Source organism: Solanum stenotomum, chromosome 3 (assembly GCF_019186545.1).
Source record: "Solanum stenotomum isolate F172 chromosome 3, ASM1918654v1, whole genome shotgun sequence".
Classification (NCBI taxonomy): domain Eukaryota; kingdom Viridiplantae; phylum Streptophyta; class Magnoliopsida; order Solanales; family Solanaceae; genus Solanum; species Solanum stenotomum.
This window is the reverse complement of record NC_064284.1, coordinates 3,450,224-3,473,306: the sequence shown is the minus strand read 5'-3', so window position 1 is coordinate 3,473,306 and position 23,083 is coordinate 3,450,224. Positions and strand designations below refer to the sequence as shown.

Here is a 23,083-nt window from a genome sequence, read left to right as displayed (position 1 = left end):
AGTGCGTCGATTTTCTTTCTTAAAAAAATTAATGACAACCCAACGAAGTCTATCGAGTTTCAACATTTTTTTGTAGTGTTATTAATTAGCAATGAACATGAATTTGTTTTTACTTGTATTTAGTTGAATGAAAAAATTAGAAAGCTGATATTTGAGTTAGTCCAAGTAGACTAGATATGAAAAAAAATATATGTGATGTTGTTTAGATTAACTAATTTTTTTAAAAAAAAAACAACACACTTTCACCGATTATTTTTTCACACAATAATGTACATAAACTATAAAAAAATATATATTTAAAAAAAAATGATGTTCATCCATTATTTTTTAACACAATAATGGCAATTGGCATGTGAAGTACACACATCCCACTTTGTTGATTCTTTGGAAAAAAGTGCCAAAATGGAACATAAAAATTGGAGCTGAAGGGTTAAAATGGAACAAGGTTGAGTTGGAGTGCCAAAATGAAATTTAGGAACAAGTTTAAGAATTTGCATATGTGTTTGGCCTTTGTTAAATGAAGTGAATATATATATATATTCAAAAATGGAAAAAAATGTATAAATATACCTTACAATTTTGTACTTTTAGAATAAATATATCATTCATTAAACAACGGTATATATATACACTGATGTTTAACAAATGATACATATATACGTCATGAGTTGGGATGGGCCGATGCACTTTTTCTAGAATGTATTTTCCATGATTAAATTAATTAAATTTTAAAGAAATCTACTAGTCAATATTACATAGTGTTGTTAATTAAATCTCAAATTATCTTAATAATATTTTAAATATAACTTTTACGGGCGAAAATTCAATTTTCTACGTACCTTATAATCTCCTTATATATGGAATTGGGTAATTATCTCAACAAACTTCATCCAGCAATGACGATTGTCTTTTTTTATTAGTATCTTAATTGCATTATGATTACGATGCAACATTACTTATTGATAAATCGCTAACTTTTAACGTCAAAGTGTTGTCGAAATGATGAATTAAAAGAATGAGACAACAATCCGAGGTCGTTAGTATTTTGTTTGGTCCCTCCGTGACTAATTAAATCGTCCTTCCCTTGTTTGTAAGAATGTTTTGAATCTTTGTATTTGTCTTCCTTCTAACCTTTTAGGATTCCCCTATTCCTGAGATTGTGACATGACCTTATTTTTGGATTTACTTCTTCTCTCCCTTTATACTTTTAAGGCATGGTATACTTTCTAAAATTTATCGGGATATTTTATTTAGATATTGAACTAAGTCATGTTTTAATTGAACATCTCAAATTTTAATAAATTGTTCTAATTACACTCTTTAGTTCAATTTTGAAAGAAAAATTAGTGTGTTCTCTCATTTGACTATTATTTTTTTCTACCCTCTTTAGGAGGTGTCTCCTTTTTGTTCACTTGGTGACTCGCCTCACAACCTTAAAGTTGGAGTTGAAGGATGTTTACTGTTAGTGTGGGTTAAAGTTCGACATTGGTTGGGGAATGGACTGACTGTTTACTTATATAGATTTGGATAATCCTCCCTCATTAGCTAGTTTTTGGGGTTGAGTTAGTTCTAAATGTGATATATTTACATGGTATCAGAGGCAGATCCATCCCCGTTTGGGCTCCAATTGGGCCTTGGTGTGAAGGGATGTAATAGTGGGTTAGATTCAACATTGGTTCGCAAAATGGATTGACGATTTGTTTATATGGACTTGGATAATCTTTCACTCATAATATTATAAGTTAACTTTTGAGGTCGAGTAAGACAAGAGTGTCACATATTTACACTTACGTGAGCAACCCCCTCATTCGTCTATTAGATAGGTATATCAACTATATAAAATGTCATTTTTTTTTATTATATGCATTCATTTCAATAAGCGTAAACCCCCAATATTTTTCTATTTGAGTTTGATGTGTATAATTAAAGAAAATAACATATTGTGAATGGTTAACTTAACTATTTAATAGACGGATGAATCACACACAATTATTTGTTTCAAAATTTGAATGAAAGTGTCTAAATGAAAAACTTAATTAGAGTTTGAAATTTTCAATTGAAACCAACCTTAATAGAAAATCATGATAAATTTAAGAGGATGACTATGTACTATGTATGGTTCAATTTTATTTCTTTTAGCTTGTCGGATTTCATTTCATGAGACATATTGAGCCCTCACAGAGAAAAGAGATACTGAAAATTTTCTTAAATTATGATCATAATTTAGCATTTATCATATCATCCCTTCTTTTAGATCTTGATATTTTATGTATGAAGAGGAATATACACAGTTTGGTTTATACACAATTTAATTATTTAATGTGTCAAGAAATATTTTGCAACTTTACTATTTCGTTTAGGAAAAACTACTTAATTAGACATACATCCTTACCATATATACTAATTTTATCTCTACTTCCAAACAATTACATATATTACCACTTTTAATATTTTATACCATATATTTTAAAAGATACAATTAGATAGAGTCACATCCCTTAAATCTAGAAGTGATTAATTATCTTTATAATTAAACACCACAATTAATGATCAAATAACAATCAATATCCTTATCTCTCATCAATTGTCCCCTTCTACCAATCTCCATCAATGTTTTCTCCAGAAATCTCAATGGATACATAAGGTAATGATTATCATTAAAGATCACAACATTCTGGTGCAATGCAATGAGCAAGTATTGATCCCACTTATAATGAACAGGAGGTTAAAGTGCATGACAATTTTTGTGTATCCTTCACTTTTGAGATGACAAATAAGGTAACTTTTGTTTTGATCACGATGCTAACCGCCGAATCAAAATTGAGGGGATTGGAATTACATCCTTCTTCAAGAAAAGTATAGGGATGTATAGAAACACGCTAAATCAAGGGGAGAAATTTGTGAATACAACAATAATAAATATGTGAAAAAGGTTAAAATATCTACATCTCATTTAAGGTCAGTATAGCAATATGTACAACATCATCAAGTTTCAATTCCTCAGTGTATCTAGGAGAAGAGCGCAATGAGGAATGAAAGATTTCATGCTAGTTTGGTGAAGTTTTTGTCGGAGATGACGATTTCATGATGGCGAGGAAACTTGCAATGGAGGTGGTGTTGGCCTCTGCAGAAGAGGAAGAGATACAAAGGGTATTAGATGTGCATGTATCTAGTTAAGAGTTAATGTATCTGAGTTAGATTATCAGTATCTATGAGAAAAAAATCAGATGCTAAAAAAAGGAAGAAATTTGATTTTTTTACTTTTTTTTATTAATGATACAACAAATACTCTACAATTATGATTTGTTCCTAAATTTATGTGTTTTAGTTACATCCATATTTAGATACACATAATTAGATGTATATGCTTACTATGTATCTGAGATACATGTTTATTGGATATAACATATGGAATTGATACTTGATATATCACAATAAACATATAAAAGATACATGAAATAAATATTAGATCATATAAATAGACACATGAAATTAATACCAGATACATATAACAAATACATGAAATTAATACTAGATACTTCTATGATACATAAGAATGCACTTGTATGATACTCATGTATCTAAGTGTTTAGTTTGCTGGATACATTATATATTGATAATAAACACATCAAATTAATGAATTTATTATTGTAAGAGTAATAAAATTAAATTAATCAAATTACATGACCAAGATATACATGTTTTTGTCTTTTATTAATAATATTAATGAATTTATCATTTCAAAGAATAATTAAATTAAATTAATTAAACATAGATACACTCCTTGATTTTTGCCTTATATTAAGAGATTTGATTAATTTAAATTTCTATAATTAATTGTCCATATATTCTGAAAATCCTCAACTATTCCTCTAATTAAGGAAATTAGTTACAACCAATTAATTTAAACAAATAAAATATGTATCTTTATTTTAAATTCAACAAATACATGTATCTAGCGGATTCAGATTCATGTATCCTAAGTACGAAATTTGGTAGATGAAGTAATATTTGAAACTATTGGGAATATTAATAATTAGAGCCTAAACTAGTGGGATTTATGTAGTTTGCCCTTTCGTTTATCCCTTAAATAAAGTTCAATGATCCGACATGATAAATGGGCCAAGGCCCACGAGAATGAGAAGTGTAGAGTTTCAAAGAAGGATAAACTATCTTATTAGACGAATATCTATATCATATATACTAATTTTTATTTTATTTATACTTTAAAATAAGGGAATTTTACACAGATTTTATAGTATTAAAAGATAATTACATTTTATTCATACTCTTTTCCAAATTACAAAAATTTCTTAAATTTAGTGGAATTCGGATACATCCCAAAATGTCGCGATACAACCCGTCTCGGTCTTGGCTACATCCCTCCACAATCCGATACATCGCGTCTAGGTTTCGGATACATCACTCAATGTTCCGATACATTGCGTACGTCCTGGTACATCACGTAAAATAATGTATCTGACCAATACATCATGTAAAGTGATGTATCCGAGAATAGGAGAGAGTAAGAATTTTTGTAATTTTTTCATATGATAAGGAATTTTAGAGAATATGGTAAAATAAGTTGTGTATTTAAGTATTTTTTCCTTTAACTAATTACATATCCTACCGTTAATTAAAACTTTCCTATTATATATTGAGGAAAATATATCTAGATACATGTATTTTTTTTTTTACCGGATACACTATAATTGGGAGAGAGATGAGCGAAATGGGAATTGAAATAGCTCTGTATCTCAGATACATGCGAATCACATTGAATGTATCCATGGTATAGACACATAAGAAAGTGACGAGCTAGTGAGATTTTTTATAAATTTCCCTCGAAAGAAAGAGATATTATCAAGTTATCTTGCTAATATCTTTGCTGCGTTTTATGTTTTTTTAATATGCAACAAATGCAACTTGTTACTTGTTAGTGCACATGGTCAGACATAACAATTTTTATTTTTTTTGTATTGTCCATGGGCATGGGTCCAACCTTTGCACTTGGTGGTCTTGATACGAGTTTTATTTTTTATTTTTTAAATTGTTGCTTTGATCGATGATATAATAGGACGAAAATTCTCTAGTATATGAAAGTCGATTTCTACTTATTTTTGGTTTCTTAATTTAATAGGATATATTGACCAATTAAATACAAGGAGCATATATATTTGACTGGGTCATACAGTGCATTATTTGCTTCCAATACAGGAAAAACAAAATTATGACATGTTGAGATCTTAATCAAAGTAATTTCCATATATGAAGTCAATTAATGGATCAACTATCAGAATTGCAGGAAAAAATAGCGTAATAAAATGTGGTACTAATTACTAATTCATGGGAATATATATAATTATATGTGCTATGACATTTTATTTAGATCATGAAATTTTAGGAGGGGTGCATTTTGCACCAAAAGTTTAGTCTAATGATTAATAATGCGAGCGCGATATTATTGGACGTTTTATTGGGGTGGGTGTCCCATGTCTTAACTGACTAAATTAGAAGGAACGATGGATTCAATTTGTGTCACTCTCAAGTCTCAATTTGGGTTTACCGTCTATTCCGAGTTCCCACATGCATCCCATATATATATAAAAAAAAAATTAATCAACCTCAATCACAGAATTAATTTTAACTTGACACGTGTATATATACCGTCTTTAAAGATCATGAACTCGATCTTATTTCCTCCAACGAATTTTGTACTCTCTTTATCTCAATTTATGTGATGTAGTTTGACTTGATACAATCTGTTATCGATTTGATTATGCATGCACTAGCTGGGTGATTTTGTATTGTAATTAGGGTATATTAATAAGCTCTTTCTCTAACAACGAGTGTTTAGTAGCATGAGCTTTTAAAATTTAATTAAGTGGCTGCAGATTGAGATATCTTTTTTTATTTTCAAGTTTATTCGTTGAAGTAAAAATGATATTGCATACTTTATAGGGAGGAAAATAAATATATTTGCTTAAGATTATGTAACCAAAGCTGAATTAGTTATTTTATTGATTGAATAAAAACATAGGTTATATTATGATAAAAAGAACCTAAGTCATTCCAGATTGCTAGTGTAAGCAAAATGGTGATGTTATATTACAAACTCTATCAACTACAAGATCAATTCATCATCATCATCGTTTATTCATCATGTAAGGAAAACCAGGCACTGAAAAGGAGGACGATGAATTCCTTTTAATGAATCGTCCTTTCAGCCGAGGCCTTTTTTCTGCATTCAATTTCCTAACTTCATATCGAATTTTCTTGGAAAACAATCTTGTTCTTCTCTTCTCTCTGTAACGCGATACCCTCGCTTCTCTTCCTCCATCGCCACTTCTTACATAATATCCTAAATTACCTCCACATGTTTCCTGAATCAACAGATATACAAAAATATCAATGATAAATCAACAAAAAAAATGCCTCTTTATATTCTGAAGTTTTATAGCTCACTAATTTTGTTTTTGCTTTTGTTATATAACTAGTTATACAACAACATGAACAATAATTGTGGAGGAAGAAGAATAAAATACCGAGAAATCGGGCCAGTAGTCATCAGGATTGAAATGGGGTCGGATTCCATTTGTCCATGGCGAAGATTTATTTGGCCAAGCACTAATAACCGCCTCATGATTAAGCCTGAGAAACAGCCTGTTTTTTTCATCAGATTTAGTACTGCTACCACTGTACTCTGCACTAGCGACAAATTCTGTTACTGCTGCTATTACTTTCTGCTCAACTCTTTCTTCATAATATTCATCAAAGTTCCAATTCAGTCCTTCCCTTTCCATGTCCAATTCAGGATCCAAATGACAAGCAACAACAGCTCTCATTTCTTCGTCTTCAACTTCAATTTTAATCGCCTTGTTATCTTCAAAATCGGCATTTAATAACCGAGTACTCTGTTCTTCTTCGCCTCCCAACAAGGTTTCAACATCGGCAGCGAATTCAGCAAGCTCAATATCAGATGAAAGAAATTCAGGAAGGTTCAAATCGTCGCATGCATCTTCAGTGTTTAACAAAATGTCCAAATCAGCAATAGATCCAGTTTCATCTGGCACATTGCAGAGTTCTGCTTCAAACGGATCGAAAATCGGAACTCGATAAAGCAGCTGATCTTCGTTTTCGAATTCATTTTCATCACTGCCAATTTCCGGGACCTGATTTTCCTCGTTCTTTTTCCATTGCCTGATTTGTGCCTTTTTTCCATTTCTCGGCGTTCTAGCCTTTCGAGTAAACCCCTGGTGCCAAGCAGGTTGATGAGTTTTGTCGACTAATTTGGTAATGGTAGATTTGTTAGAACATGTTTCGAGACGAACACGTTCATGGCGACTCGCCAATTGGTTCGCCGAATGGATCGAAACATCGCACGATTGACAAAGAAAGGCATCATCAGCTGGGCAAAACCAACGAGCCCTCTTTGACAAACAGCTATCGCAAGCTCTAGCTGTTTTTCCTCCAATAGCATTTGCCGTCTTGCTTCCACTAGTCATCATTTACAATCGTCCTAGTATAATATCAGAACGAGATCCTAATTTCAAAAAGAAAGGAGAGTAGTGAAATTGGTAAACGCTACGGAGGATTTAATTAGAGTGAATTTGAACAAGCCCCAAAAAACAAAGTGGAACAGTTCAATATATATGAAGGACCGTTAGTACAATAATTGTTCATTTTTATGTGCCCACAACAACTTCTTATGAAATAACAGTTTATTGTTTCGACTTGTTGAGCCCATGCACTTTTGGCTAATATTTTCCTTGAAGAAGAGAATAAGATTAAGCTGTTTTGGGTCCCATAAATTAGCACATCTAATTGTTGATTGGTTGAATTTCTAAAATCCATCTTGAACACTGTATTCTCATTGGTTAAATGTCTAAATTTAGGATTCTTATGGGACCTATTTCTAATATGTGAATGAAGAAGACTTGCTATTAGTGTTATTTATGACATTTTTGTCTCTATATTTCAATTATTTCAGTTATAAGAATTTTAAAAACTTTTTTTTGTGTGTGTGGTCCTTTATTTTGTCTCTTTCAACTTATGTTTGCTTGATGAGAAAATCTGAACCATCGTTCTCCTCCACTTGATCCACTAGTGGATGGTAACAGATTTAAAAAATGGCCTCAAAATTTATTCATAGGGTAATTTTAATTTGTATGTTAATTTTTTTTTAAAAGAAATAATAATAAATCTGGAAACAGCTATAAGCATAATGGGCCATGCATGGAGTAGTACTCTTGTGGTAAGAAATCAAGAAACAGAATCTTGATAACCAGATCCACAATTTTCTTCATACAAAAGACGAAAACATATATATCATAAGAAATATTAGGTTTAAATTTTAATACATAGTGAGTCGCATAAACTTATCAGTATTTTATTTAGACACTCGAATTATTGTTTATTTCAATTGAGCATTTAAATACATAACACAAATTGTTTCAATTAGAGACTTTCGCTTCTAATGTTCGGAGTTTCACACTTATTGAGATGAATATCGTATGATTGGAACCAAAAATATTTAATTTGAACACTTTGTTGTATGTTTGGGTATTTAATTGAAACAATTTATAATTGTAAGGGGTCATTTGGTAGCTGGATAAAACAAGTTTTATTAATGTATTAGAGTCCGTATAATTTATACGACGTTTGGTAGGTGTATAAGGAAAAAGTTATTCATGTATATAATTAATACGATGTTTGGTAGGTGGATAAGAAAAAGTTATTCATGTATATAATTAATACGGTATTTGGTAGGTGGATAAGAAAAAAAGTTATTTATGTATAAAATTAATACGACGTTCGGTTGATAATTTTAAAATTTGTATAACTAATACATGTATAAGTTATGAGGAAATTTGTGTATTATTTATGCATAGTAGAAGGTGGAATAATTAATACGTGTATAGCTAATACATGGATAAAAAGTTAAAATGACAATATTACCCTTATCACTTGCACTTGACTACTTTCTTCTTCTACATAATTAAAGAAATGTTTTAATTTAAATACAAAGTTAAAGCAAAGTTAAAGAAGGAAAGGCTATAATTGTAAAAAAATGTTATAATTTAAAAAATAGATAATTTTATTAATTTTTAATATATAAAACAACACTCAAATGAATAATTTATGCATAACTAAACCCCACATAACTAAACCGTGCATAGCTAATACTTGTATAACTAATACATGCATAGTTAATACTAGCATAACTAATACCCACATTACTAATATTTGTATAACTAATACCCACATTACTAATACTTGCATAACTAATACCCACATTATTTATAGATGTATAACTCTATCCAGTTACCAAACGACCCCTTGAAGTGTTTAAATAAATTTTGATGACAATTCCGGATTTACTAATTTTTTTTATAAATTTGTTATCAAAGTTTAAAGCCAACAAACATACATCAATCTCTTTTCTTCTTCTGTTAACATAAGTAACTGTCCATGACAATCCAGATTAATACTTTGAAAAAGGCAGATAATTAATCTCTTGCCACAAATTAAAATGTATTAATAATATGAATAAATTTTACACCATTAATATAGATTTAATAATATTATCTTATTAATTGGAACACAAGATACAAAAATGATGAAGGTGAATTGTTGAAGTCATGGGCATTCATATAAAGAATCTTTGGTACAACAATAAATTGACAGTAAAATAGACAGGCATGAAATTAATGTACTAGTAGAAACATGCTGACACTTGTCTCAAATTGNCATGCATAGCCAATACTTGTGTAACTAATACATGCATAGTTAATACTAGCATAACTAATATCCACATTACTAATACTTGTATAACTAATACCCACATTACTAATACCTACATAACTAATACCCACATTATTTATATATGTATAGCATTATCCAGCTACCAAACAGCCCCTCGAAATGTTAAAATAAATTTTGATGACAATTCCGGATTGTAACTAATTTTTTTTTATAAAGTTTTGTCGAAGTTTAAAGCCAACAAACATACATCAATCTCTTTTGTTCTTCTGTTAACATATGTAACTGTCCATGACAATCCAGATTAATACTTTGAAAAGGCAGATAATTAATCTCTTGCCACAAATTAAAATGTATTAATAATATGAATAAATTTTACACCATTAATATAGATTTAATAATATTATCTTATTAATTGGAACACAAGATACAAAAATGATGAAGGTGAATTGTTGAAGTCATGGGCATTCATATAAAGAATCTTTGGTACAACAATAAATTGACAGTAAAATGGACAGGCATGAAATTAATGTACTAGTAGAAACATGCTGACACTTGTCTCAAATTGACGTGGTGAATAAGTTGTTAGAACTGTCTAATTCATGTGTACCAAATCCTCAAAATCACACAATTTTACCTGTGATGCAAGGTAACTGCTAGACATTACGTAAAATGTATGTGTTTGTTTATTCAAGTGTATACAAGTGTCTACTGATATATATTTAAAAGTTGAAGATTTTAAATATCAGTTGAGATCAAGTTAAATGACATATTTATATATTATTTTGTGAATATACCTTTTATTAAAAAGTTACAGTATCATAACTTATATATTAAATTAAACACAAGCAAATAATATTTATGTTCCAAAAACACACAATACCTCTTTTATCTTTTTTGTCCCACTATTGGGGTCCCTAAATTAGAAGGTTTCTAAATTTGATTAATGGGGACCTCAATTCACTATAGTCAGAGTCACTGCCATCATGTGCCCATCATCTTGATTAATGACTACATTACCAGTTAAACTAAGGCCGGTGGAGACTGATTGGAACTCATCAAGATCCAACAAATAAGTTAACTATATTATCCGTCTCAAAATAAGTTCTGTCGTTTTAGCAATAATTTGTTTTTTTATCGATTATAATTAGGTTTCCAAGTTCCAACTATTTAAGGACTACTTTTTTTTTAATAATGCTAAATTCTCAAGAAATATCTTATAAATTAAATATAGGGCAATTTATTATATGATACCTTGTACTTTTTTATTAATAGATGTAAAAAAAGCTAAAACGATAGGAGGGATAATTGAAGAATAATCTCACATACCTACCATGTACCAGGACTGAGCTATAGTTTAATGATCTCTAAATTATGTAGCATTTTTCGCTTTTTGAGATTGTGTATTTCTTTTATCTGCTTAACATGAGAAGAAACTACAACATATTTGTAGTTTTCATATATTTTTTAATATTTTAATTTTAATGTTAATTTAAAGATATTAAGTTGATATAATTCAATTTAGCTTGGGCAAAGTAATTATTGAGAAAGTGAAAAGTACCATATAAATTGGGAAAAAAGAAAACAATCTTTTATACCATAGGTGGAAGTTTGATTTTCATTATCCCTTTTACTCCAAGATAATCTTTTTATTTACAAGAATATTTCAAAGACAAGCTCAAAAACCAATAAGATTATAAAATGTAATGGTTGAGATAGTGATTTTTGAGTATGTCTATGAGCAGAACTGGAATTGAGTAGTCCTAATGAATGATTTTTGGGTGAATGTGAGTAATGAGATGGAGATAATGGTGATGGACTCAAATATGGTGCTATGTAATTACTTACTGGAGACTCCATTGGTGACCCTGTACCCTCACTCTCTTTACCTACACACATCCCAAAAAATAATCAAACAACTAAAACACCAATTTATAACTGAGAAGATTAAAAAAAATATCCATGAACTGAAATATTTACCTAAACACTTGACATCAGTTGAATTCACCAAACTGCAAACCAAACAAAGAAAAATATTATCCAAATTAAAATCGAAAATGAAGTGTTGTGACCCTCGTACTTTGAATTTTTTCACATAAATTGGGCCAGAGAGAGTATTATATAATTATCTTCTTATTTTGGGACGGAGGGAGTATATACCTTCTAAATATTTTGCCTCCGAGATGTCCACGATAAATACAGGCTGTAACATTGCAACCAGAAGTTGTATGATTTTCATGCCTTTCTCCAATGAAGATATTGGAGTCTTTGCACTGTAAATGTGAACATTTCTCCACAATTCCTGAGGGTAAACACTCCAGGCTATGTTCGATCAAACATAAAAAAATTAGAACAAAAAAACGAAATTTGTCACTAAATTGATTGCAAATCTGTAGCATTATACTAATTTCATTGTTGATTACCTGAAATCAGTAGGTCTGCATCCACATTTGATGCAATTGTTAGCAGTTAAAGCATAAGAACCCTTGGGAACTATTAGGCTTTCATTGTACCAATTCAGATTTGCTGATGAACATGCTGCAGGGGACATTATGAATAAAATAGTACTATACGAAATATCTTAATTTTACATGTATTACATTATGCATAAGTATGACACGAGGATGGTAGGTGGAATCAATTGAATCCTTCATCAGAAAATAGTACAAAACACGTTTTTTTCTTCTTTTTTTGATGGGGTGTGTGTGTGTTTTGGTTACTTACCAGCAAGTGGAATAGCCAGAATATCCCCTGGATCAATTTGAGTTTGGCCAAGTCCATTTATGATCTCCAAATTACCAATAGTGACACTATACTCTGTTGCAATTTTTGTTAATTCATCTCCACTCTGCACCACATAAGACATATACACACTATCCGCACCATTATTGCTATTATTAAAACAAGTACATGGCAAAGGAATCACAACACTCTGTCCACTTGATAAAGTATTTTCTTCATCAATCCCATTAGCATTCCCTATTTGTTCTGCACTAACAAGTCCTCCATACCCTTCCGATACTGACATCAAAGTATCCGTTGCACCAATCGTGTAATGCGTGGATACAGATCTTCGTATCCCATCCACGCATGAACACGAAATTGGTACTTTTAATAATGAGTTTTCGGATAGGATTTGATTTGGTTGATTTGAATCGATAGAGTTTGCTACTAAAAGATCAGAGACGTTGATTCGGAATCTGAAAGCTATTTCGGAAATTTTGGAGTCCCATGGAAGGCGATATGAGAGATAAGAAAGGCATGAATCAGATGCACTACATGGTTCAATTACTGATTTTGGTAGTATGCATTTTGGTAGAACGAGAAATAGAATTAAGTGGTAAATAAGAACAAGAAATTTGCATGTCATTTTTCTGATCTGTTTTCTTGGTACACAATGACAGTGTTTTTCCAATTGAATTGAAGTATGGTAGGTGAGGAAATTATTGTAAGGACAGAGAGACAGAAAAGAGATAACTGGGATTTGTAGTAGTAAAGTAAAACAACGGCATTAAAATATTGGAGGACCAGGCAATTTTCAAGTGTCAGACATTTTGCTCAAACAACTGTGTATTCACACTTGCTAGTTTTCAAAATTTAAGCTAAAATATTGTCAAATTAGATTTGCGTACCACTATTTTCTCTTTTCGTAGACTATACTGGGTATGTTATTGATATTTGTAGAGCGTAGTCCATGCAGACTCATAGGTGACGGCATGAGGCATTATAAAGGGAGATGTTATGGTAAGCGATATAGCATGTGATAGCCTTGGTTTAGTAGTGTTTGACCAGCCTTTTTTTTTCCAGGGTATTTATAAAAAATAGGTGTGCGAGGATACATATACTAAAACTTCAAGTTATCGAGCAGCTATTCAAGATATGTCTCGATTTTGTTCTCTAATTGTGCAGACCCAGAAAAATAAATATAACATTCTTTGGTTCTAACAACTAGATACTTTGTAAGAGTAGGATAAAGTGTATTCTCTTTGTTTCAATTAATATGACTTACTTGTTTTTTTAAATTTATTTTTAAAAGAATATTATTGTCTATATGTGTAATTGTGTATATCTAGTTGTATTACTCTTTAATTTTTTTCTATTTTATTAAATTTCGTGTTCAATGAAATTATTACATATAATATGAAATGGGTAGAGTAACTTTCTCGTATCAAAATGACAAAAAAGAAAGTGTACTACAAATAATTTGGTTGGACTTTTAATAAAACGAAATGTCATAACTCATAAGTCATAACTATATGAAATGGTAGGTAATAGTACTAACATTCAGTTGATTAATTTCTACTTTGTTCCTTCAATTGTCTGATTAACCCTGATCAATTGTCTGGCACTATATTAATTCTAAAAAATTAATTAATTAAAGTTGTAAGTGAATTTATATTCCATTATAAATATATACACATTGTTAGTAGGATAATATATCACATGCTTCCACATGGAAACAATAGCGATAGTCAAGACTCAATTCAAGATGAATTTTCACAAATAACCACTCAAAAATAGTTTAATTATGATTCATAACTATAGTTTGCTAATTATGATTTGTAGCTACATGTTAGGGAGATGAAAGAAGCGAGCGAGATTGGGAAAGGGAGGAGAGAAGCGAGCGAGAGAGGACAGAGAGTGGAGAAAAGCAAATTGTATATGTATATATGTCAAAATGATTATATATATATATATATATATATATATTTGCATATATGGTGATCGGGATTGGAAGAGGGAGGAGAGAGGCGGGTGAGAGAGAGCAGAGAGGCGAACGCCGAACTGTATATGTATATTTGTCAGATAAATTGTATATTTGCAACTGGTATACATATGTATTTGTATATCTGGCGAGCGGGAGAGGACAGAGAGTGGAAAAAGACTAATTGTATTTGTATATTTGTTATATAATTGTATATTTATATGTATAATTTGTATTTGTATACGTATGAAAGAGGAGAAAGGCGAGAGAGAGGAAGAGAGGAGACGAAAATATAGCTAAAATTAATCTGCGAGTCTCCATTCAAACTATAACATGTTAGCTAATTAACTAGCATATGTCTGCTTATCCGCATAATTTTGCCGTTCAAGATCGCTAGTAAAGTTACAGAAAAGATAATGAATTCATAATTAATTTTTTTTGAAAATCAAGGTTTAAATTGTCATTATCTACAAATAACGTGGACAAATTTTCTAATATGCGAAAAATATTTATGCGTCTTTCAGGTTTCACCTCTATCAAGGTTAAAACGCGCCGCCCAAATTCAAATCTCCCGGCAAAATGGGCCGAACCGGCGACGACAAAGATTCACCGGCGGAACAGCTTTTTCAGTCTTCCGTGAGTATCAATACTTAAAATTCCAATCTTCATAGGTTATCAAGATTTATTTATTCTGTATTTGGTTAAACTGTTTCCTTTTCCAAGTATAAGTGGGAGTTCTAGTTTGGGTTTAACTTGGAACTTGATTTGTTTATTTAAGAAATAATTCTCTGATTAGACTTGTAGAAAATCTTTTTGTTCTTCAATCTTACATATACCAAGATTGTTAGTCCCATTAATAATTTCAAGATGAATATCACAATGGAAGATATTCCTATTAATCTTGATTGGACCCGTCTAGATATTTTGGCTGTTGTTTGTGAACATGTTCTTGATAAAGAAAAAGAAGCAGAAACTGCAATGCACCAAGCGGAGAGACAGGAACCATTTAACCAACAAATATTATTGATGAAAGAAAAAAAGCTCAAGGATCAAGGTAAAGCACGAATAATATCAAGAAGAAGAGAAGAAGAAAAATATCGTATTGTTGGAAAAAAGAGGAATTTCAAGAGGACAAAATCTGAAACAGGGGAAATCCTCCCAATGCCCCAAATTGTCAAGAATCGAATCAATCAGTTGGAGAAAGATGTAAAAGAGGTGAAATTGATAATCGAAAAGGAAATATACAAAACGGATGCTAGTGAACCTCATAACCGTCTCTCCATACCAACAACACAAATCCTGGAGAAATTTCTAACAGATGAAGAAGAAGAGTATCTTTGTATGTATAGTAATGACAACAGAAGGAACTTGAAGAAAGTACGAGTGATTGATCCGTCCCTCGATATTGACGAATTGGAATTAAGGAGATGGGAGATGAATATGAGTGCAAGTTATGTGTTGAATGGGAAGTGGACTAAAATGCGTATCCGTAATAAAATCAAAAAAGGCGATAGGATTCAAATCTGGGCTGTTCGAATGGATGATGACGAATTAATTATTGTTATTGTGAAGCTTTCTCCCGATGAAGAAGAAGAAGACGATGATGAAGTTACAATACAAGAAGCTAATATTGAAGAGCAAAAAGATAGTAATTGTATAAACAATCTTGCTCATTAGGAGGAGTATACATATTATACTAGTAGCATAAATTTTTATATATAGAGAGAACAACATTTATTTGGATAACCTTTTTTTTTATTTGAATTGACTCTTTTTTAAAAAATAGTTTATATGCCAACACATTTATAAATTGGTCATATCTAGTTTTTGACTTTTTTTTTTTACTTGTGCACAATGAACTATGATAATAAAGTTTTCTTAGTCTCTTTTAGCATTTCAACATTGAGATGTCTTCAACTTATACTTATACTTTAAATTTAAGCAAATAATAAAATATTAAGAGAAACTATATATTATAAAAAAGTGTCGTTTTAACAATAAAAAAACAATTTAATTTAGGGATTCAAGACAATAATTAGGTTTCGAATTAACAAGATCGCTAGTAAAGTTATAGAGATATAACCTAAAGCCTAATTAAAATTATTAAATTAAAAATATGTATAATTAGGTTTTTCTTCTCGTGTGTATACTTAATTTCAGTTACATTTATTTTGAATCACATTCTAAGAAAGGGAAATTGCGCGGTTAAGCAAACATATACTAGTTACTTAGTCATTATAACTATAGTTTTTGTTAATTACCACTTGCCATCAATATTCAATGATAATTACATCAATCTACTTTTTTCAGTTTGTATAAGCGTGTAGGTTTGTATGATATAATTTCGTATAACGTTTGTATAATGTAATGTGTATAACTATTGAAAGTTCAGATGTTTATGTTTGTATAAATTAGTTATTTTGAGTTTATATAAAAATTAATACAACAATTGATACTAACCGGTTTATACAAATAGGGATGAAAATAAGTCAATAATACAAACATATGAATTATACAAACGAGATCGCCTATAGCAGTTTAAACTATAGCAACAATCTACGACTTGTAAATATGCATTATTGTTAAATAGCTTAATTAAATTTATTATAATAACTATGTGAAATTGTTATAACTCATCATTCATAGAAGTAGAAGTAATATCTAGGTAGTAGGACTTAATTCCAATTGAAAATAAAGGTTTTAATTGTCATTATTTACAAATAACGTGGACATATATTTTTTTCTAATATGCGAAAGTATTTATGTCTTTTTAGTTTCACCCCTATTCGTCCTATAAAAGGTTAAACACGCGCCGCCCAAATTCAAATCTCCCGGCAACATGGGCCGAACCGGCGACGGCAGAGATCCACCGGCGGAACAGCCTTCTCGGTTTTCAGCTTCAACGAAAAGTAGAATTCGTCAACATGATATTGGTAAACACCGTAGCAAGAAGGAGCAAAGAGTATCAATTCGTAAAACTGATACTGAAACTGCAACCCTAACCCTAAATCATACTTCCACTTCTTATACACATTCATATGCAAATTCGTACTCATACTCGTACAGTAGGGGCAAAGAAAAACGACATAAAGGAAAAGCAAAGAGGGCAATTGCAGATGATAAGCGCAAGTGGGTTTACTCTACTCACGTCGTTTCCCCAAATCAAGGTTACCAATTGATAAGAAATTTCACTGGTTCTTCTACATTTAGTCTTTAATGTGTCTGCAATCCTATACTTTTTTTTTTTTTTTTGAATTTGACAAATGTGTATCCGCCTTTATTGTGTCTGAATAATCATCTTAATTTCGCAGATAGAGTTGTTTTTATGTCGTATAATATACTAGGGGTAAAAAATGCAGCAGCACATGAGGACTTGTACCGCAATGTCTCTCCAAAATATTTGGATTGGGACTACCGGAAGAAGCTCATATGCAAAGAAATTAGGGACTATAATCCGGGTATAATGTGTTTCCAGGTAAGTTTTAGTTTCAAAGTTTGTAGCTTTCTGTATAATTATTCATCATAAAAGGGAAGGAGAGGAAAATAGAGCTAAGAAGTTAAGAAAGCCTAACATATATGTTATAAAAATTAACATCCTAAAATATGCACCCATGATTTGGTTCAATGTGAAAGAGGTTCGGATGCATTATTCATAGAGTTGGAAGTTGTAAACAACTGATTTCTCGATTATCCAAATAAAAACATCGTAATTATTATTTCACTATCTTCTTGCCGGGAAAGTTTGAATTACTGTCTGAACACATTATGTAGATGTTCAGCTATTTTACAGAAACTTATTTCTACTTGTATACCTGCAGGAGGTTGACCGTTTTGATGATTTGGATTATCTCCTCCAGAAAGAGGGCTTCAAAGGGGTTTATCAGGTACAATGTAGTGGAACTTTTTTTATGGATGACCTGTGTGTTGAATTCTTTGTCACATTTTTAATCAAATGCCTGTTTTCTTTTTCCTTTACTAGGCTCGTACAGGTGATGCAAGTGATGGTTGTGCAATATTTTGGAACAGCAAACTGTATGGTCTTGATTCTTTCTTAATTTCTTTCTGATTTTCTTGTTTCTTACTAAGCTAGGTTCTTTTTATGGGATATAAAGACCTGCGGGCAAAAGCTGCAGTTTTTGCTTGTCATTTTTGGCTACCTCTATGGAGATTGAAAAATGACTGCTTTAATCGTTTCCATCTTTTTTCTTATCTAATTTATGCTACTCTCAGTTTACAAATATATATCTGGTTACAGATTTGACATTCTGCATGAGGAGAGCATAGAATTCCAGAATTTTAATCTTCGCAATAATGTTTGCCAACTTTGTGTTTTCAAGGTAAACCTGCCATGCATTTCATTGATAGTTTCATTTTTTTAAGGGGGGGGAGTGTCTTTGCACTGGGGATAGTATTTTGCCCAGTGTCGTGATGCTGTGCTCAATTTATTGGAGGCGTCACTTTTAATTTGTCTGATCTCTTTGTTTGGCACTTCCAGTGTGCTTATTATTTTGATAAGTTACTAGACAATGTTGCTTTTGGTAGTTTGTACTTTAGCAAAATCAGCTGATCAAACAAATCGGTTTGCTGCAGTGCAGAACTACATGTCTTTTTCTGGATTTACCCTCTCTTTGAGACAGCTTCATCTTCATCTTATCAGGCATTTTTAATCTTACTTAAAGAAATAGGCTTCTAATCTCAGTGGTGGCTCCATTGTTAGACTCCTTTAGTCAACGGACTCAACCCTCCCCAAAATGCCCCCTCCTTGCTAAGAATAATGGTGTGGTGTCATGACATGCATGCACTCTACACATGTTATGACATGACAGGATATATCGCTTCATCATCTCTGTTCTGGACATTGATGTTATATGAAATTTCTTAAGAGTATCATGCAAGCCTGCTCTTATTTCCCCTGCATACTACAAGATGGTCGCAAAGAGTTGATTTTACTCTAATGTTCAACTGGTATCTATTTTGATCTGTAGTTCTTTTCATTAACTTTTAGATGAATGTGAAAAGCTCAAGCAAGGATATGAGTGCTTCAAATTCGGTGTAAGTCTGCTCTATTTTATTGTTATTCTCAAATGTTGAATTTTGTGTGATGCTTTGTGTTTACTTAGTTTATGTAAATTTTAGTTTCAGTTTCTCAATTCTGGTCAAATGTTATGGTTGTTCGAATGTTTGTGGTTAGGAGTGTATCCTCGCCAAGCTTTCTGGTTGGCAATATTCATGTACTCTACAACCCCAATCGTGGAGACATCAAGTTGGGACAGGTATAAGTTTTCAGCAACAACTAATGTTTAATCGTTTTATGACGAAGCAACTTAGTACTTTGGATAATAGTATTGATGCTAAACACTTGGATGAATATTCCGTTAACTTAGCTTTTTATATTTTACTGCCAGCACCAATATCCCATCCCCTCCACCCCTCTTAAAACCCCCTTCCAAATAAAACTATCATTTTGTTTAGGCATGTAGGACTGAATGGTATTTCGTCTGTTTTATGCTTGGAAGTTTTTTTCCATTTAATTTGAATAAAGCAGGATTAATTCTGCTTGGAGTTTAATTCTTCAATTCCTTACAAAAGCGTCTTCGCTTTACCTGATGCATGTTTACATCTGCCTCCTTAACAAAGACCAGTGGTGTGACTGTGTCACTGAATTTGGTTCCAGGACCAACAATTTTATCTGTCCTATAGCATCTCTCTCTCTATTTATTTTTGTAAGGAGTGTCTCCAATTGGATTCTTAAAGCTTGCATAGTACTTCCCTTGTTTATTTTCTTAAACGTTAGTTGTTCTATACTTATTCTCTCTTCATGTGAATTTTAAATTTCATGAACTAAATCTTAAACTGGTTTGAAAGGGTGATTCTGTAGTGATAAAGTTTCAAAGAACTAGAAATAATCTGTTGACATGAAATGCGGATAATGAAGAGAATGTGTCTGTTTGTGGGTTAACATGAAAAAACTTATCTAGACTTATTGTTTTTCTGATCAAGAAGTCTTACCTAGACTTATTCGGAATAGACAATATTCCTGTAGTTCAATCTCGAACTATGAGAAAATTTTAAATAAGTTATTAATATTTTATCAGGGAAAGTTTCAATAAAGTTGGTTATAGCTGTTATGGATTAATTGATTCTTGCAACTTATTTTTTAATGTAATAGGTTAGACTCTTTCTTGAGAGTGCCCAGAGGCTATCTCATGAATGGGGTGATATACCAGTCGTGCTTGCTGGAGATCTAAATAGTATGCCTCAGGTAATTTACCTATTCTGGAAAGTTGGAAATGCTATATTTTGAAGCTTGCAGATCTAATTTTCTATTTGTTGCTGCTCAGAGTGCAATGTATCAGTTTTTGACTTCAAATAAGGTGAGACAGCTACCTTAAAAAACTTGCATTTTTTTAAAGTTTTTGCAATTTCTAAATCACGTGGCATTTGGCACAGTTGGACATCCAAATGCATGACCGAAAGCAAATCTCTGGCCAAATTTATCCATTGCAAAATAGAAGCTTCAACCCGAGGTTCTTTTTATGTGTGCTGTATTATTTCTGGGCACCTAATTTTTGCTTTGCCAATTTTAAGTATCAAATAGTTTAACTTTAACATTAAGTGGCTAAGTAACAAATAGTAACTGCACATGCATGAAATCCTATAATCCTTGAACAGATTAAGTTATAGATGGAGTAATGAAGAGCTAATGCTTGCTACTGGAACAGGAGCTAGTCACTTGATACATCAGTTACAACTGCGCAGTGCATATGCTGGAGCTCCTGTATGTTTTCTTCTTTCCAAATTTCATCGCTTTCTAATTCTTTTAATGGATCTCTGCCATTGTGTAGTTGATAATGTGAAAGATTTATCTTCAGTTGTTGAATTCAGGGAACACCAACATACTTTGATGTCAATTAAAATTTTATTTTATTTTATTTTCAAAAAGGGTTGCACCTAAACTGCTGTTTCCCTTGGCCACTTTGTTAATTTCTCAATCCGGAACTGTTAAAATTTAGAGCAGGAAGGGTATATTTCCCCTTGGAAGTAAAAGTAAAGAAAGGTTAGGAGAGAAAAAATGGAAATCATTATAAGGGAAAAGGGAAGAGGGAAAATGGCAAAACCAGAACAAATAGAGAAGAAAGTCGGAAAAAAGAAGAGCATGAAAAGAGTGGGGATAGTTTCCTTTACCGTCTTTTCTTCACTATCTCTTTCTTCCTTTTTCCTTCTTATTCTTCATTCTCTTTTGTTTTTTGTCCCCCTTTTTTTTTAACCGTCCCTAGGAGCTCCCACCCCTTTTTCGAACTCGCTACCTTTGGGTTGGAAGTGAGGGGTGCTTACCATCTGAGCAACTCTCTCTTGTCGAAAAAATGCTCACTTATGATAAATTTAAGGAATCAAAACTAATCAAATATATTTTTTTGAGGAACTATTTTAAGCTTACACAAACATGAATTATTTCTGTTAATTATATCTCTAAAGCATTAAACTAAAAAGATCAAAATAATTTTATTCTTTCATTGTACCTTTTTTCTTCTTTGGGGGGTGGGGGTGGAGAGAGGCAAGAACACTTTTTCCCCCTGCTCTGGCTTCCTTCTGTTGTCCTTTTCCTAGTAGTATTTCTGCACTCAATTTTAGCAGTTTTCTTTAGAATTATGTGTAGAAATTTTATGAGCTTAAGATCGAACTTCGTATGCTTAAGGGTCGTTTGGTTGGTGGGATAAGTATAATAATCCCGGATATCCCACATAGAAGGTGAGATATGTTTCTTTCTCAAAATTTCTTACCTGTTTATTACTTCGTTCATGTAAAACAGGTTTCAGTTTATAGAACTTTAGTTCTATGTTGTGTTGCTTTTATAAGTCTTTGTATTTAAATTTTTAGGGAAGCTCTAGAACCAGGGAAAACTCTGGAGAACCCTTGGCGACATCATATCATTCCAAGTTTATGGGAACTGTCGACTATATATGGTACATTTTACTTAAGAGGAGCTGTGCATTTGCCTGAAATTGAGTATTACAACCATGCGTCAATGGTAGTTTCCTTTTTAAACATTGTGAGGTGATGCAGGCACACAACAGAGTTTGTTCCAGTACGAGTTCTTGATACCTTACCTGTTGATATTTTAAGGAGAACAAGAGGGCTTCCTAGTGAGGTAATGTAATAGCTAGCTATTTGATTCAAGGACTACTTAGGAAAAACATATAAGTGCCTCGTGAGTTATTTCCGTAGAGAATATACTATTGTTGATGAAAGCTAAGAGACGATTAACTTTCAGAAGGCGCAATCTCAGTGCGTAAAGTTTGCTGGGCTAAGATCAACTTCTTATGCATCACAAAGAAGAAGAACCTTATTCAATTTTTTTGTTTCTGCAGAAATGGGGAAGTGATCATCTTTCTCTAGTGTGTGAACTGGCTTTCGCTGATGAAGGGAGTGAGACTTGACTATTCCTTTCGATTTAAGTTAAAAGTTGAAATACAATTCGGAAGGTCCATCATGCGTGACATACTGCTTCATTGGATAAAAGCAGATTCATCGGTGCATAGAAGAATCTTGCGCAAACAAAAGGAACATAAGTGTACAAGAAGGAATATGGGAATGAACGGAAACTCGCGAAGATAC

At 31.8% G+C, this 23,083-nt stretch overlaps 3 protein-coding genes and 1 pseudogene across 3 annotated transcripts; 2 read left to right on the top strand and 2 right to left on the bottom strand.

The window, feature by feature from the left end:
- Window positions 1-6,044: 6,044 nt before the first annotated feature.
- LOC125860552 (zinc finger protein CONSTANS-LIKE 16-like) lies at window positions 6,045-7,721 on the bottom strand. The gene is made up of 2 exons (XM_049540537.1): window positions 6,546-7,721; window positions 6,045-6,383 (listed from the first exon to the last, which is right to left on the bottom strand). The coding sequence occupies exons 1-2, from the start codon at window positions 7,506-7,508 to the stop codon at window positions 6,147-6,149; spliced, it is 1,200 nt and encodes a 399-aa protein (XP_049396494.1). The 5' UTR covers window positions 7,509-7,721; the 3' UTR covers window positions 6,045-6,146.
- Window positions 7,722-11,372: 3,651 nt separating this feature from the next.
- LOC125859739 (lysM domain-containing GPI-anchored protein 1-like) lies at window positions 11,373-12,988 on the bottom strand (annotated as a pseudogene).
- Window positions 12,989-15,334: 2,346 nt separating this feature from the next.
- On the top strand, window positions 15,335-16,144 carry LOC125857738 (B3 domain-containing protein At5g24050-like). Its single transcript, XM_049537365.1, has one exon. It carries the CDS (start codon window positions 15,335-15,337, stop codon window positions 16,142-16,144), a length of 810 nt encoding a protein of 269 aa, XP_049393322.1.
- Window positions 16,145-17,245: 1,101 nt separating this feature from the next.
- On the top strand, window positions 17,246-22,985 carry LOC125860432 (carbon catabolite repressor protein 4 homolog 5). Its single transcript, XM_049540391.1, has 14 exons — window positions 17,246-17,634; window positions 17,779-17,942; window positions 18,286-18,351; window positions 18,447-18,499; window positions 18,723-18,804; window positions 19,473-19,519; window positions 19,659-19,740; window positions 20,637-20,729; window positions 20,809-20,841; window positions 20,918-20,994; window positions 21,140-21,245; window positions 22,346-22,431; window positions 22,532-22,616; window positions 22,837-22,985. Exons 1-14 carry the CDS (start codon window positions 17,307-17,309, stop codon window positions 22,903-22,905), a joined length of 1,371 nt encoding a protein of 456 aa, XP_049396348.1. The 5' UTR covers window positions 17,246-17,306; the 3' UTR covers window positions 22,906-22,985.
- Window positions 22,986-23,083: the final 98 nt, after the last annotated feature.

Excerpts from the sequence above, each read along its gene's own strand:
- LOC125857738 (XM_049537365.1), top strand. The coding sequence starts at position 15,335 with ATGAATATCACAATGGAAGATATTCCTATTAATCTTGATTGGACCCGT.
- LOC125860552 (XM_049540537.1), bottom strand. The coding sequence starts at position 7,508 with ATGATGACTAGTGGAAGCAAGACGGCAAATGCTATTGGAGGAAAAACA. Across the intron at positions 6,384-6,545 it reads ACTACTGGCCCGATTTCTCG|GAAACATGTGGAGGTAATTT; the intron begins GTATTTTATTCT and ends CTGTTGATTCAG.
- LOC125860432 (XM_049540391.1), top strand. The coding sequence starts at position 17,307 with ATGGGCCGAACCGGCGACGGCAGAGATCCACCGGCGGAACAGCCTTCT. Across the intron at positions 18,500-18,722 it reads ATATTTTGGAACAGCAAACT|ATTTGACATTCTGCATGAGG; the intron begins GTATGGTCTTGA and ends ATCTGGTTACAG. Across the intron at positions 18,805-19,472 it reads GCCAACTTTGTGTTTTCAAG|ATGAATGTGAAAAGCTCAAG; the intron begins GTAAACCTGCCA and ends ATTAACTTTTAG.